Source organism: Danio rerio, chromosome 14 (assembly GCF_052040795.2).
Source record: "Danio rerio strain M-AB ecotype USA chromosome 14, GRCz13ab, whole genome shotgun sequence".
NCBI classification, from domain to species: Eukaryota; Metazoa; Chordata; class Actinopteri; order Cypriniformes; family Danionidae; genus Danio; species Danio rerio.
The window spans coordinates 36,056,630-36,072,481 of NC_141034.1; the positions used below are offsets into that span (position 1 = coordinate 36,056,630).

Below are 15,852 nucleotides of genomic sequence, written 5' to 3' on the forward strand. Positions count from 1 at the left end.
AATACCCTGAGATCCGTAGCTCATTAGCTGCTCTTGGGTGAATCTCCAGGTCACATTTCACCCAAAAATGAAAATGAAATAAAGTATATTTGATTACTTAAAGGCAGTTCAGCAAATACTAGCATGATGTATAAATATCTCGAGTTAAATGTCCTGTTGAGTTAAAAGTATTTTTATTTATTTTTTATTATAATACAATAAATAAAATTAATGTATTTTTTTCTAAACAGGCTCATTGAAAATATGTGCCACAGCCTACGTTTATTTTGTAAAACTTTAAAAATGTACTTCGCTAGACTGTAGTTTCTAGGTAGAAACTACTACAGGGCAGTGTGATGTTACAGGGACATATTTTTCATGAATAAAGGATTATTTTTATGTGGTTTCATGCACAAGAGTAAAAAAATAACACAAACCACCTTAGCTATGTCCATAATTTGTAATCTGATTCATTTGCCTCAACTTTCTATCTACATATGGACAATTGCTCTGGTTTGGTCAGTTTGCTTGATAGCTCACTTTGTACGATGTTGTATTTGTGATGCAAAGCTCTTGGTTTCGAGTCACTAAAGCACATTTCCCAAGAGAGATAAAAACAATGCAAAATCAAGGTAAAACTCAGTGCAATCTTATGGCAATTCATAACTGTTTGATTTGGTGGCCGATCACACAGAATGCACTTTTCCATTCTGGGAACACAAGGTGCACCACACTGCCATTAATTGTTGACACATGTTTTTTTTTATGTCACTAGGCAACCACAGAATCAGCTGCGTATTGTGCGCGAGCATTGCTGTTGATATTGTTGGAATTGTAATATTTAATAATATTGGGATGTTCAAAATTTATGAAGCCATATAGTGACCACTAGTCTCTCCATCTTTAAAAGTCTCTGTTGTTATCAAGACAACATTTACACTACTGTCAGCTCAACAGAAACCCTGCCCTTGACTGACCTAATTTGCTTTTTCAGTTTTTTGCAATTGGAGGCGCAAACCATGCAACGACAAAAACCCAAGGTGCAGCAGGCTATAAAAATTCGCTAAAGGTCTGCATTTCAACAGCTGTACTGCAGGACATGACCAAATTTCTTAACGCATAGGAATACATTTCCGAATAAAACGCAGTAGGGCAGGCTAACAATACAGCATTTTCAAGTCCCAACAATATTTCGGAATAGCATATCTGTGATTTCCTCATACTTATTGAGCACCAGTACAGCCAGTACGACTGTTACACATCCTGAAAGCATAACCAGTGCTTTTCTCCACATGCTTTTTTTTACATTCTGTGCGTACATCATCTGAATAACAGTCCTCAGAGTGGGCTTTACTAACATGGGAGAGCAGAGTGAAGATGTGCTGTTTTTCAGCTTGCATTAGAAAACGGTCAGTTTACTGTAAGGTAACCCACATCAGGCAAGTCTGAAGTATGGGAGTTTTTTAAGCGCAAATGGAAAAAATGACCCTTTGTGCGATGGGATAATGCCTCAAGGTTTTACCCTTTAGCAGTCACAAGACTGGAACCTCAGCTTTAAAGCGGCACCCATATCTCATCACAAAGGGAAAAACAAAACTGATATTTAGCCAATAATCCTTGCACAACTTAAAATTTGATCTGTTCTCTTTCACTTTTGGTAGTACCCAATTCAAACGTGAGATTTTGGAAACCAGATCTAAATTTAGTGTACGGGTAGGGTAGAAAATGATTCCAAGCGGGCAGTAGGTGAGCAAAGGCTGAATATACAGTGGGAGCGGTCGGCTGTGGAATAAAACTTTGCGAGAGCAAAAAAAAAAGTGTCCCGCGCAGACCTCTACTGTAAGAGCACGCAAAACTCACAGCGATTAGAAAACCATTCAAAAGCTTTCCCACAACACAAAAAGTGCATTATGTGTGATCAGGGCCTTAGTGGCTAATTCATATTAAATTCTTTGATTTGCTCATTCCTCAATGAGAAGTATGGTTTGCTCCTTTTAAACAGGTTACGTTTTTTTATATGAATGAAATCACTTTTCTGGCAACACGTTAAATAATTACACTTCCTCGTAAAATCAGACTGGTAAAACTACCTGGTTGCAGTGCACATTTCTATTATGGTTAAAAACTTGGGTTTGGTGAAGGGTTACGATAAGCTCTGTCTTCTCATAGACTTATACAAGAAGGACTTGCTTCTAAAATGTATAGCAAAATTTACCCAAAGTAACATTTCTGGTGGATTTGACCTCTAAAACGTGCAACAAAATGTACCAGGCACAACATGTTTTATGATTTGCAAAAAGGTAGGCTGAGGCAAGTATTTTTAAAGAGTCTGGGATGCAAAAAACAGTCCAAGGGTGCACATCTAGTATGCAAAAAGTGCAATGTGAGTGCACCACCACAAAAAATATGAACCTAAAAATATGTTAAAAATCAAAGCAGGCACCACATTATGGTCATGAGAATTGGTTGATAACATTTTTAATAGCCTGAAAATAAGCTTAATATTTCTAATATACAGTGGAGATCAAAACTAGAAAACAACCTACTGTTTCTTACATTTGATGTCACTGCTTGATCAAGTTTGACGTTTTGGTTGTAGGAATTAAATAGCATTTTTAGCATAATTCATGAGTTATGAAGCACAGTAAACAATCTGATAAAATATTTAAAGAAGAATACTGATCAAACTTAAGAGTACACCTCCAGATTCCTCACAGTTAGTGGTGTTAATCTGGAGCCTCCTGGTAATTTCCTTAATTATCTGATAAACCCTTTGCAAGATGGTGAATTGTTTTAAGCATCTGAATGTCCAGATCAGATGATGACCAATTTGAACTATGAAGAAAGATTGTATTTTTCTAAAAGGTCAAGTGTATATTAATTGTCCTCTAATTTAGAACCTCCTCCTGTATATACAGTATATCTACAAAATACTAAATAAAATAATGACACTTTTTTACACTTTAAAAATACCAAAAGAAATACATTTAATAACAGACTCATACTTTAAAGTTGATGAGATTCATCGCTTAAGTATTATTGGTGCATTAACTATAAATGAATAAATAAATAAATACAATTTTACAGTTTACACTTTTAAGGAGAACTTTTCTTCCAGTGACAATGATTCAGTTGATATGTATGCTTAGAAAAATAGACAGAAATCTCTCAACATGTTTTCTAAAATCTTTTTCAAAACAACAAAGATTACTTTGTCTTTAAAAGTATCTGTACATTTGACATTGATGTATACAAAGAACATTCATCTTTTAAGACATTATACACTACTATATATGGTCTCAAAAATATTTTCATCATTTTAATTAATATTTCAGTATTACAGTAAACTGCTAAATGAAACTCAATATTCTGTATGGAGCACTTCTACTGTATTTTTTTAATATTTTAAACCACACAGAAAGGTATTGAAATTTCATTTAATCAAATGATTTTTCAGATTTCTAGTCTGAATAACCATAACAGCGCAGTCAATTTTGAGACACTTTCCCATACACATACGCTAATGTTATTTTATTTTATTTTTTTGAGTATTCTCATATGCTCACCAAGTTTGTATTTACAGTTGAGGTCAGAATTATTAGCCCCCCTAAGATTTTTTTGTTCTTTTTTAAATATTTCCCTAATGATGTTTAACAGAGCAAGGACATTTTTACAGTATGTCTGATAATAATTTTTCTACTGGAGAAAGTCTTATTTGTTTTATTTTGGCTAGAATAAAAACAGTTAATTTTTTAAAACACCATTTTAAGGTTGAAATAATTAGCCCCTTTAAGCTATTTTTTTCAATAGTCTACAGAACAAATCATCATTATACAACTTGCCTAATTACCTAAACCTGCCTAATTAACCTAGTTTTAAGCCTTTAAATGTCACTTTAAACTGTATAGAAGTGTCTTATTTACTGTCATCATGGCAAAGATAAAATAAATCAGTTATTAGAAATGAGTTATTAAAACTATTGTTTAAAAATGTGTTGAAAAAATGTTAATTAGAAATGTGGGACAAAATAAACAGGGGGGCTAGTAATTCAGGAGGACTAATAATTCTGACTTCAATTGTATTTGACTGCATTTACCTCAATAAAAACAGTAATACTGTAAAATGTTCTCACTATTTTAAAAACCACTGTTTCTATTGTAATATATTTTAATTGTATTTTTCAGCAGCATTCCAATCGTCATACCACATGAACCTTCAGAAATAATGCGAATATGCTGATTTTCTGCTCAAAAAACATTTCTTATTGTTAAAAATGTTACATTTAATGCATTTTGCTGCATTTAAATGTTTTTAACTGTAGTGTAACCCTTGACTAAAAGATAATCTAGGCATTTTATCATCTTTACATGCATCTCCTTAGTTCCTACAAGGAAACATTGTTTGCTAAGCTTTTCAGTTGTCATCAGTGTTGTTTACTAATCATAAAGCACAGCTAACACATTAGAGCGGGGGTTTCCAAACTCAGTCCTGAATTGCCGGTGTCCTGCATACACTCTCAAAAATAAAAGTACAGGAGCAGTCACTGGGGTGGTACCTTTTCAAAAGGTACACATTTGTACCTAAAGTGTTCATAGTAATACATAAGGGGATATTAGTTCCAAAAAGTACAAAACTGTACCTCTTAACATTTTAGGTACAAATATATGCTTTTGAAGTATTAATATGAACCCTTTAAGTACAAATGTGTATCTTTTGAAAAGGTACCACCCTAGTGACAGGTCTCGTACCTTTATTTCCAAGAGTCGGGATCAGCAAACTTGTGTCTGGAGATCCGGTGTCCTGCAGATTTTAGCTCCAACCCTAATCAAACACCTGAACAAGCTAATCAAGATCTTACTAGGTATACTTGAAACACCAAGGCATTTGTGTTGAGGCAAGTTGGAGCTAAACCCTGCAGGACACTGGACCCCCAGGAACAAGATTGGTGACCCCTGTCCTAGAGTGTTTTTTAGTTTCAACCCCAATTAAACATACCTAAACCAGCTAATCAAGCTCTCTCTAGGTATGCTAGAAACTTCCAGGAAGGTGTGTTAAATGAAGCTGGAGCCAAACTATGCAGGACACCGGCCCTCCAGGACCAAGCACCCCTTCATTAGAGTGTATTCAGTGAGCTTGTATTTAAAGGCACAGTACTTCTTTTGAAAATACTAAATTGCACTCCTAAAAATAAAGATTCTTTATTAGCATTAGTGGTGCCATGAAAAACCGTTTAACATCAGTGATGTACGTTCCACTGTACAAAATGTTATTTAAATAACTAAAAATCTTTCACACTAAGAAAAATTGGTTTAAGGCTTATTCCCGGTTCTTTCTGGAACCAAAAATGTTTTTGTGGCAATGTTGCAAACCACACCTTTAGAACCTTGGTTTTTAGGAGTGTGTGCCCAGAGCAGAAATTAAAAAGCTGTATATACCTCGACACTTGCTCAGAAATTGCCTGTAGAAGTTTCCTCTGGCTGCTTGTTGGCGGTGCTGTGTACAGTGAGCTCCTTCTCTGAGCTCAAACTGATGGAGGTGGTCTCCTTACGGCTGTCTTTAGACCTCCTTTCTGTAGGAGAAGACGATGTGGTGCCTTCCTCCCAGGTGCGGAGAGGGCATACACGGGCAGCCTGGTTTGAAAGGTTGTTGTGTGCCAGCCGGCCATCTGTCACTGTGAAGCAACTGTCCACAGCGGAGCCTTGACTGATCCGGCCTTGCCCGCAGAAAGGGCCGCACAGCAGCGCCAGGAACTCCTTGCGAACACTGCGGTGCATGTAGCCGTAGATGTAGGGGTGTAAGCAGCACTGCAGAAAGAAGAGTATGAGTGCTGTTGAAGCCAACCAGGGCGGCACTGCTGCACTGGAGTAAATGGATATGGTGCTCAAGACACTGTACGGGCCCATGCTGAGGACGTAGGACGCCATGATCACAAACACCACCCGTGCTGCCTTACAGTGATACTGGAAGCGTCTCTGCCGAGTCCTGATGGGATAAGATGCAGAAAAGGTCTCTTGCTGCGATTGCTGCTGCCGTTGGGGGCTGGAACAGGATGCTTGGGAATCCAGAGGAGGGTTGGATTGGATGGGGTGAACCAGTGCATTCTGTCGTCTCGCCGCTCTGAAAACCATCCAATAGCAGCAAAGCATGATCACCACAGGCAGCCAGAAGGAAAGCGCAGACACTAGGGCAGAATACGAGTAACTCGAGGACCATACAACAGTGCAGGCATTGTGGCGACGGTCAAAGTCAATGGTTCCCCATCCGTATAGTGGTGGAGTGCTTTGAAGTACACTGACAAGCCAGGTGAGAGCGATTAAGTTAGTGCCCAGGTGTGGTGTCATTCGGGTTGGATAGGACAGTGGGTGGATGATGGCCAGGTAGCGATCTATGGACACCACAATGATGGTATTGACGCCAGCGAATGCGAAGAGATGCATGAGCACCACCAGTGCCTGGCAAAGCCGAGCGTCCAGAGGCCAGACCTCTGGCACTGTAGCAGCAATGGCGAAAGGCATGACCAGCACCGTCTGCAGCAGGTCAGCGAAGAGCAAGTTGAGCACGAAGCGGTTGGCGACATGGAGAAGCTGTGGTTTGCGCTGGAACACCAGCAGCACCACAATGTTGCCAAAAAGCGATGTGCAGACGATTGCAGATATGAGCACCATCTTCACTGTGCTGTTCACCAAAGAGGGCGACAGGGCTGCCCCAGGGTCCCAGGGCACTGTGCTGGAATTACTGCCCAGAGGTGGAAAGGTGGGCATGGTGACGGAGACAAGGTGGGAGATAACGCATTAGGAGCCTTTCAGATATCGCCAACACCATCCAGAAAGGCTGACGACTGTTTTGCCACTCTTCACACCTTGAGAGAGGATGTAATAGAAAAAAAAGATGTTCAGCACATCCTGATCCCTTTCAGATGAATGTTCACACTTGTGAGTTCACACTGTAATGATAGCTGAGCTGGTACAAAGACATTGGAATGAACTACTGTGTCCAACATAAACATTCATTCATTTTATATTCAGTCTTTAATCATATACAAGGCACACTGTAAGTTAACCTTTCAAAACACTGTTAAGCATTTTAAACATTTGAGTTTTGACTCTTAAAATAATGCAAAATATTAATCTACAGCTCTGGAAAAACATTACAGAGATTGTCAGTTTTCAGAATTGATATAAGTTTGATCAAAATATTCAGTTGGCAATTTTCAGATAAGAGTATTAGAGCATTTCTTTACAACAAATGACAACATGCCAATATAAAATATGTTTTCTGACCTTAAATATTGGGGAAAAGGATATGTTTGTGTTTAAAATATGTTGCCATAACATTTTAAAAACATAGATCATGTTTTATTTCTTTCAAGAGTTCACACTTAGCTAATGATTGATTATACAGCTTGTTTTGCATGTTGTCCCAGGAGAGAGCCCTGAGCTCATAAGATCCTCGAGCCCGGGGCTCCCTCCTGTTTGCAAGGCAAGAGAGGAATTTGAGCTCAGGCAGATCTTAGGAATTCCCCTGCTGTAGTAGCTAATGAACAGATAGTGATTGTTCTTAAGAGATAACTACTTACTAGGAGCATGTCTTTGGTGCCGATTTGGATTAGTCAATTAACTGATAGCATGTTTTTGGATGGTGGGAGGAAACCATGGAACCCGAAGGAAACCCACATGAGCACGGGAAGAACGTGTAAACTCTGCACAGAAACGTCGGCTGGCTTGGTAAGGACTAAAAGCAGTGACTTTCTCGCTGTGATGCAACAGTGCTAATCATTGCGTCACTGTGTCACGAAGTGTTCAAAACGAAGATGGGTGTTATATGAAAAATAGGGTATTTATAGTGGCTTAGGAATCATTTGATTGGTCAATCATAAACTGAATAATGCGGGACCAGTTGCAAGCAATCATAAGCATGTGATCCTCTCGAAATTAGTATAGAAATAAACTTCACTTAAATACAGCACTATAAAATAACATTCATTCCTTTATTCAATTAATTTTCGGCTTAGTCCCTTTATTACTCAGGGGTTGCCACAGCAGAATGAACCACCAATTTATCCAGCATATATGTTTTACGCAGCGGACACCCTTCCAGCCACAACCCAACACTGGGAAACCCATACACTCTTGCATTCACACACATACACTATGGGCAATTTAGCTAATCTTTGGACTGTGGGGGAAACCGGAGCACTCGGAGGAACCCGGGCCACTGCGCCACCGTGACGCCTTTATGATAACATTCTTATTTAAATATTTTATGTAATGTTGTTCATATAATAAAAAAACATTTTATTTAAACACACCCATATTAATGGAAAATCGAACCACAATAACTCTGAAGTGCTCTCTTATTTTTTCCCCAGAGCTGTATATCAAATTATTAGCAGTGATACAGTAAGATTTCATTGCAAATAAACACAATAATCAACAACAAATATTGGCTTATCATATCTGCCAAAATATAATGTAATATTAGTGCATCCCTGAGTTATGATTAAAACTTTATCAAGCAAAAGCCAACATTGCCTGCAGCACACAATGGCAAACTTTAAATTTATATACAAAAACCTATATAAAACATATTATTCAATACACAAAATGATAAATATTATAGGACAACATATAGCAGTGTTCTATAAGCTACATTGTAAACAACACATGCATTTTCTACATAGCCTATTATCTAAATTAGATAAATACTAGTGCCTACATCACATTACATACTGAACAATATATTGTTCATTCCATGCATATACAAATTAGTATGCACGTATAGCTATATTTAACCAGTGAGTGCGCAATGAACGCATCTGTGTAGGCTACAGAAATGTTTAATCCATTTTGATGGCTCAGAAGCAGTGTGCATCGTATCTTACCTTTTTCCCGAATCACTGTTAGTAAGCTCGGGCCAAATTATATGCATCTAGTTATCTTTCATGCGAACAATAAGAACAGCTGGAAATCATAATTCCATTGTTAACCGCGCGCTAAAAGTGGCGCTGCTTTTTCTCTACGGTGCAAATCGCATGCAAATATCGGCAATGGATGCAAGACATTTACCGTGCGAACGATCATTGAAGACCAAGCCTCCGTTCGTCTCCTCTCGAATGGCTGTCGGTTGTCAGTCGCCTTTGTGTGTCTCTCTTCACTGACAGCGCTCCTGTGATGTTCTCCCATTTTAGTCTCCTCAGTGTCATCAATGGCAGTCGCGTCCTCGGCTCTCTCCGAGCAGGACTTCATTCAGAGATGGAGAATCATCAATCAGGCGCTCGCTCGTCGCGTCAGGGCAGATATTGTTGAATAAAACAGCCGTGGGTTTCTTTAACCCGCGGGTGAACATGCGGTGGCGCGGATACAGCAGAGTGTCACAGCGGTTACATGTCATCCTCAGCTCTGCTCAATTGGACTGTAACGCTGCTGATGCTCGCAAGTGCACTTAAACAATCAAACCTTCCAGGGTAAATAATGGTCCATAGGGGGGAAGACAATCAATAATGAGGGTGGGTAAATATAAATAAATAAATGAATAAAGGAAGCACACTACGTAGTGCACACTGAATTGTTTTACACAAACTCCCGACTGGTTTCATGTAACGGCGTTATATAATTTAATTACAACAATTTCTATCTAAAGCTGCTTAATACATTTGTGACAGTTTTCATGTGTGCAACAGAATAAAAATAATCACTTATTGATATACATATGAATAGCCTAAATAAATGAATAAATGAAATTTTCCTTAACAGTGCTAGCCAAATAAACTCTGTGATGTTATCTTGCATTTGGGTGCATTGCCTGCAAAACCTATTGTGCTAGAGTGTTTAAGTCAGATATCTATGTAAAATCATCATTGAAAGTTTCTATTATAGTTCATATCTTTTCATCGGATTAAAAATGTAATCCAATTTATGAGCATCTTGTTGCTTTCTATCTTTTTTTTTTGTCATATCCTAAAATGCACATTAAAATGTGGATGGAAAAGATATTGTTATCTGTTTCCTTTACTGAGAAAATAGTTTATGCAAATGTTTTTTTAATATTTCCCAAAAAGCATTTAACAGAGCAAGGACATTTTCTAGTACTCATTTATACATTTGTTTTCTTTTCGGCGTAGTCTCTTTATTAATCTGGGGTCGCCACAGCGGATAGAACCAACAACTTATTTTATGTAGCGGATGCACTTCCAGCTGCAACCCATCACTGGGAAACATCATACACTATGGACAATTTGCCCTACCCAATCCACCTATACCACGTCTTTGGACTTTTGAACATGCAAACTCCACATACGCAAACTGACCCAGGCGAGGTTCGAACCAGCGACCTTCTTGCTGTGAGGTGAACGTGCTACCAACTGTGCCACCGTGCAGCCCCATTTTTACAGTATGTCAAATAATATTTTTTCTTCCGGAGAAAGTCTTATTTGTTTTATTTCGATTAGTAAAAAGCAGTATTTATTCAAATTTTATTAAAATGAAATACAGTTTTTAGCCTCTTTAAGCTATATATTTTTTATAGTCTACAGAATAAACCACTGTTATACAATAACTTGCCTAATTACCCTAACCTGCCTAGTTAACCTAATTAACCTATTTAAGCCTTTAAATGTCACTTTGAGCTGTATAGAAGTGTCTTGAAAAAGATCTAGTAAAATATGATATGCTGTAATCATGGCAAAGATAAAATAAATCAGTTATTAGACATGAGTTATTAAAACTATTTATTTTTAGAAATGTTTCAAAAAAATTAAGTTTACTTAAAATAAGTTTAAATTAACTAAACATTAAAGGGGTCTGTTAATTTTGACTTCAACTATATATATATATATATATATATATATATATATATATATATATATATATATATATATATATATATATATATATATATATATATATAATTTACATATATAATTTTTTTGGTATGATTTTAAATCTCAGAACAATCTCAAAATAAAAAAATGAAAGAAAATCAGCTTTTGTCTGTGCTTTATTATTAAATTGTTAAAACAGTTGAAAACATTTGTAAGAAATTTAGAAAAGTAATTATTACAGGGTTAAATGTAGCATATATTAAAAGCACAGCCTAATAAGGAAAAATTATGGTTACATTAAATTAATATAGTACTTGAAACATTTATACTAAAAGAATATTTTGCACACCGTTTTCCTTTTTTTTCCAGAGGGTATTGATAAATAATAAAACATTATATGTATTGTCTATATGTGTGCGTGTTATGTTTGCGCATAGCTTTCCTGTCTAAACACAACAATGAAAAAATAAAACTAAACATCTAGTCAGGAAATTTTGAGTCGAGTTCCCGAGAGCATCTCGGTTCCTTCGCGCATGCGCACAGGACGGTTTCTTGCAAGTTCCAACCTGCTTTGAGCTGGCTCGATCGCACATCAGGCGGCGCTCTATTTTGAGGACTGGAGCATTCATCATCACTAGAGTGAGGTAAGTACACTGGAGTCAAGTTTACTGCACAACACTGTAATTATTCAATTATTTCGAATTAATCAAAAGACCAATGGCAATTAAAGGCTAACGTTAGATTATTTGGCATGCTAATATCCATGTTTCTTGATTAAGACAGCTAAAGATACTATGTCAGCTAAAGCTTAGCTAAGGCAATATATAATGATGAGATACAAACTAAACCAACTATACTGAAACGACAGCAGAATAGTGAAATTATGTCTTCTTTGCGCAGCCATTGAACATATGCTTAAAGCTAGCATATAACATGCAAACTGTCTAAAGTTAGCCTGTTCTTGTGAACACTGTGGTTTCTAGGTGACGTTTTAGGATTATTTTGTAGACATTTGATGACCAATAACATAAAACAGTTGTGTTAGTGTGAGGGAATTAAAATCAGTTGGTAAATCAGAGTAATGATAAAGCAGTAGATCTTCCAAAAAATACAAGTCTGTCATCGTTTATCCTTCTTACTGCCCACCTGTTCTATTTGAGTTTCTTTCTTTTGCTTAAAAATGTTGTGAAGAATGTTAGACATTGTCTAGCTCTTGTCCAACATGCAAAATGAAATATGACACAACTACTTTTTCTGGGACATTCTAAAACGTGAAACATGAAAAAAGCTTAACGTGGCTTAATGTACCTAAACATCAACCAGAGAAACCCAAACCCAAATTTCTGTCAAACTTTACATGTAATTAACCCAAACAACTGTAAAAAGAACAAGTCCCAGTTCCATAAAGAGAAAAACATCACACTAAGCGCTTTCTCCCCCATTGAAGCCTATAATAAGGCTTAATGTACCTTAACAACAAGCAGGGAAAATCACACAATCAAATTTACCTCAATACAAACACTTTCTGATGTCAAAAAAATGAGCTCTAATTTTAGTGAGTGGAAGTTTTCATGTTATGCAATTTTTTAGTTAGGAAATTATAAAAGGAAAAAATGTTGCATGGCTTAACGTACCTCAACAAGTGGGGCACACCAAAAATCGATCAAATTTTACTTGTATTAACACAAACTACTATCAAAAGATCAAGCCCTGATACTGTGGATGAAGTGCACAATGTCACGGTAAGCGTTTTATCTCCATTGAAGTCTGTTAAAAGAGCTTAATGTGGTTTAACTTAACAACATTCTGAGACAATCAAATATCTATTAAAAATACTCATAAACAGTTTATGCTGTTAAAAGAACAAGCTTTTATTTGTGTGTATCAAGTGAACAACATCACTTTAAACATTCTCCCCATAGAAATCCATTATAAGGAAACAGCTTAACGTGGCTAAACATACCTTAACACCAATCAGTGAAACCCAAATTTCTGTCAAACTTAACTTGTGGAAACAGTTCGACTGGATAACAAAAATTAGGTTTTTTAGAACACCATTGATGGTCTCAAAATAAGCTAACCGTCCACAGTCAGAGGAAAGCTGGAGGGATTGCGGGAATGTGGGTAACACACATATATTTTGGGAATGTCCGAAAATACTAAAGATTGAGATTGAGATTGAGAAATGTATGCAGTTAGATATACCTTTTACTCCCCTCTTTTTCTTGCTTGAAGGGATACCCCAGCATATATATAATAAAAACCAGAGATATATACTACATATACTTTTACTAAGTGCAAAAAAGACTATAACAATAAATTGGATAAAGCCACACCCTCAAACAATAGTACAGTGGATAGAAAAACTTGAATCTATTTATAGAATGGAGTAAATGACTGCTCAACTTCAATTGAAAATGGATATTTTTAAACAAAGATGGGCACCTGTTACTTTGTATCTGAACAGGACATAATATTTCCAGCTCCTTTGAAACTGGAAATAATGTTTGTTTGTTTTTTTTGTAATTTGTTTTTATTTATATCTAGGGTTACTTTTTTCTGTCGTTTTTTAAAAAATAATAGCTGTTGTCACTGAATTTTCTGTTCTGTAAAATGCTTTAATGTATAAAAATAAAGTAAAAATAAATAAACAAATAAAACTTTACTTGTGATTAACACTTTTATCAAAAGAACAGGCCCTATGTCCATAGATAAAGTGAACAATATCTTGTTAAGTTTCTCCCCCATTGAAGTCCATAATGAGGAAAGGCTTAACATAACTTTACAACAACCGAGGAAACCAAATGTTAAAAAGGCTGTTCAAAAAATCGAATTTTATTTATAATAGATTAACCCTTTCTGTCTAAAAAATGTGCATGACATCCCCACAACAACATAGGGGAAAACGCTTAACACAAAATTGTTCACTTTAGCTGTGGAAACGGGGCTCATTATTTTGATAGTAGTTTGTGCTAATCACATGTAAAATTTAGAATGTCCCCTCAGTTTTTACATATGTATTTTATTTTATTTTTTTATTTTTATTTCATTCATTCATTTTCTTACCGGCTTAGTCCTTTTATTAGTCCGGGATCGCCAACTTATCCAGTATGTTTTTACACAGCTAATGCCCTTCCAGCCGCAACCCATCTCTGGGAAACATCCACATCCCCACACACACACTCATACACTACGTACAATTTAGCCTACCCAATTCACCTGTACCGCATGTCTTTGGACTGTGGGGGAAACCGGAGCTCCCGGAGGAAACCCACGCGAAGGCAGAGAAAACATGCAAACTCCACACAGAAACGCCAACTGAGCCAAGGTTCAAACTTGCGACCCAGCGACCTTCTTGCAGTGAGGGGACAGCACTACCTACTGCGCCACTCATTTTATTTAGTTTTATTTGATTTGAATATAACCCACATGAATTTACTTGAACAATCAGTCTGTTAAAAACAGACTTTTTTATTTATTTATTTAAGAAAAAAATAGAGATCTCTTCTTTCTGTTGATATCGTCATACTTTTTTGTCTGAATGATCAAAATGCTTGTTCTTGCTAACAACTTTAGGAAAATGTTCAGTATATGATGGTTGTAGGGATTGGACGATAACTCAAAAAAGTCAAGACTATTAAAAAAGTCAAGATATTAAAACTGCCAAAATTTTCTGCTATACCGTTTTTACGGTATTTATAAGGTGTTTAAAAAAGATATCCAAGATGCCGTTTTAAATTGTAATGAAATCTCTATTTACAGTAGCCGAGAGAGCTGCAATTTCGAAAACACATGCAATTATAAAAAACAACTGCAAATTAAGAAACAATCTTCATCAGTTTGACAGCGCACGTGTTGCTAATTTTCACAACACAAACAACTGAAGAAAGGCACTGCATTTTGTCACAACTCAAACAACTTCAGAAATGTGCTGCATTTATTAAACCCGCTGCACACTATTAAAACAACATTTCACATTTAACCATCAGTTTAATTAGGCTAACAATTTACAAAAGACAATGGAGTTGTGTAATAAGGATATTAAAATAAACAAAAAACTCTTTTAAAAGACCAACAACTTCACTGAGCAACACTCATGGAATATTACGTCCCAGCAGGGTTTGTCATGTTTTTGGGTCCCCTTTCTTAATTTGCTGGTGTTTTTGTAATTGCTTGTATTTTCTTAAATTGCAGCATGTTAATCTCTCTCGGCCATCATAGATTTTAAACCTAATGAAGACAGCAGAAGTCAATGATTCATTTGAATTATTTAACCTAACATGTTTACTGCTCCAAAATCTTTGAAAAGTTTCTCAAAACAAAATGTATTGTGTTCAAAGGGGAATTTTTTTTTTGTTCTTTACCCAGATATTTAAATAGAATATATTTTAGAGCAATAATCACAATACAGTCAAACCGTGATATTTTTATGCAAGGATTTCACACCGTCGGAATCTTACACCAGCCCATGCCTAAATGGTTGTGTAATTTAATAAAGTGAAGTATGCTTCAATTACAGAGAGTGTTCACTTGATTGAAGTACAATAAACAAAACACACTACAATTCATTCTTCATGTATTATTTAATAGGCTAAAATTGAGTTCACATAGAAATACCCGTTTTTTATTTTCATTGTCAACCTAAAATGGGATAGGCCATACTACATTTGAAAAATACACTAGATGAGTAATGATGATGAAGTATTAAACATGTGTTCATCTTTTATTGTTTATTCAATTCGCAGCGTTGGTTGAGCCAGTGCTATGTCACACTTAGTAAGGCAGCCCAAACAAACAGATTGCAAACCTCTCAGAAAGATAATGCGTTTGCACATTGTTCTGAAGACCCAAAAGTACTAGGTTAATTGCTTTGCGTTTACTGTAAACTACTTAATCACAATAATTTATTAATCTTTATTAGGTATCATGATGTTTATCAGTGCCGTGGGTGTAATCCGAAATACTGCTGTGATGTTGTCATTAACGACGTCAAGCTGACTGATATCACGACATCAAACTGAGTTGTTGGCGTTTAGCGCCATCTAGTGTATCAA

At 36.3% G+C, this 15,852-nt stretch overlaps 2 protein-coding genes across 13 annotated transcripts in view; one reads left to right on the forward strand and one right to left on the reverse strand.

Moving 5' to 3' along the window:
- Positions 1–2,950: 2,950 nt before the first annotated feature.
- On the reverse strand, positions 2,951–9,480 carry gpr101 (G protein-coupled receptor 101). Its single transcript, XM_087281707.1, has 3 exons — positions 9,045–9,480; positions 4,067–6,838; positions 2,951–3,586 (listed from the first exon to the last, which is right to left on the reverse strand). The coding sequence occupies exon 2, from the start codon at positions 6,738–6,740 to the stop codon at positions 5,427–5,429; it is 1,314 nt and encodes a 437-aa protein (XP_087137833.1). The 5' UTR covers positions 6,741–6,838; positions 9,045–9,480; the 3' UTR covers positions 2,951–3,586; positions 4,067–5,426.
- A 1,824-nt stretch (positions 9,481–11,304) lies between these two features.
- zic6 (zic family member 6) overlaps positions 11,305–15,852 on the forward strand; it is a 166,950-nt gene continuing 162,402 nt past the window's right edge. For 7 of the 12 annotated variants that reach the window (XR_015506707.1, XR_015506711.1, XR_015506727.1 and 4 more), the window contains exon 1: positions 11,305–11,442. The gene's annotated coding sequence lies outside the window, so the exon portion shown is untranslated. The remainder of the gene's footprint in view (positions 11,443–15,852) is intronic. The other 5 variants (XR_015506714.1, XR_015506700.1, XR_015506731.1 and 2 more) reach the window with 3 other exon arrangements.

Bases quoted from the DNA above. Each gene is read 5' to 3' on its own strand.
- gpr101 (XM_087281707.1), bottom strand. From the start codon at position 6,740: ATGCCCACCTTTCCACCTCTGGGCAGTAATTCCAGCACAGTGCCCTGG.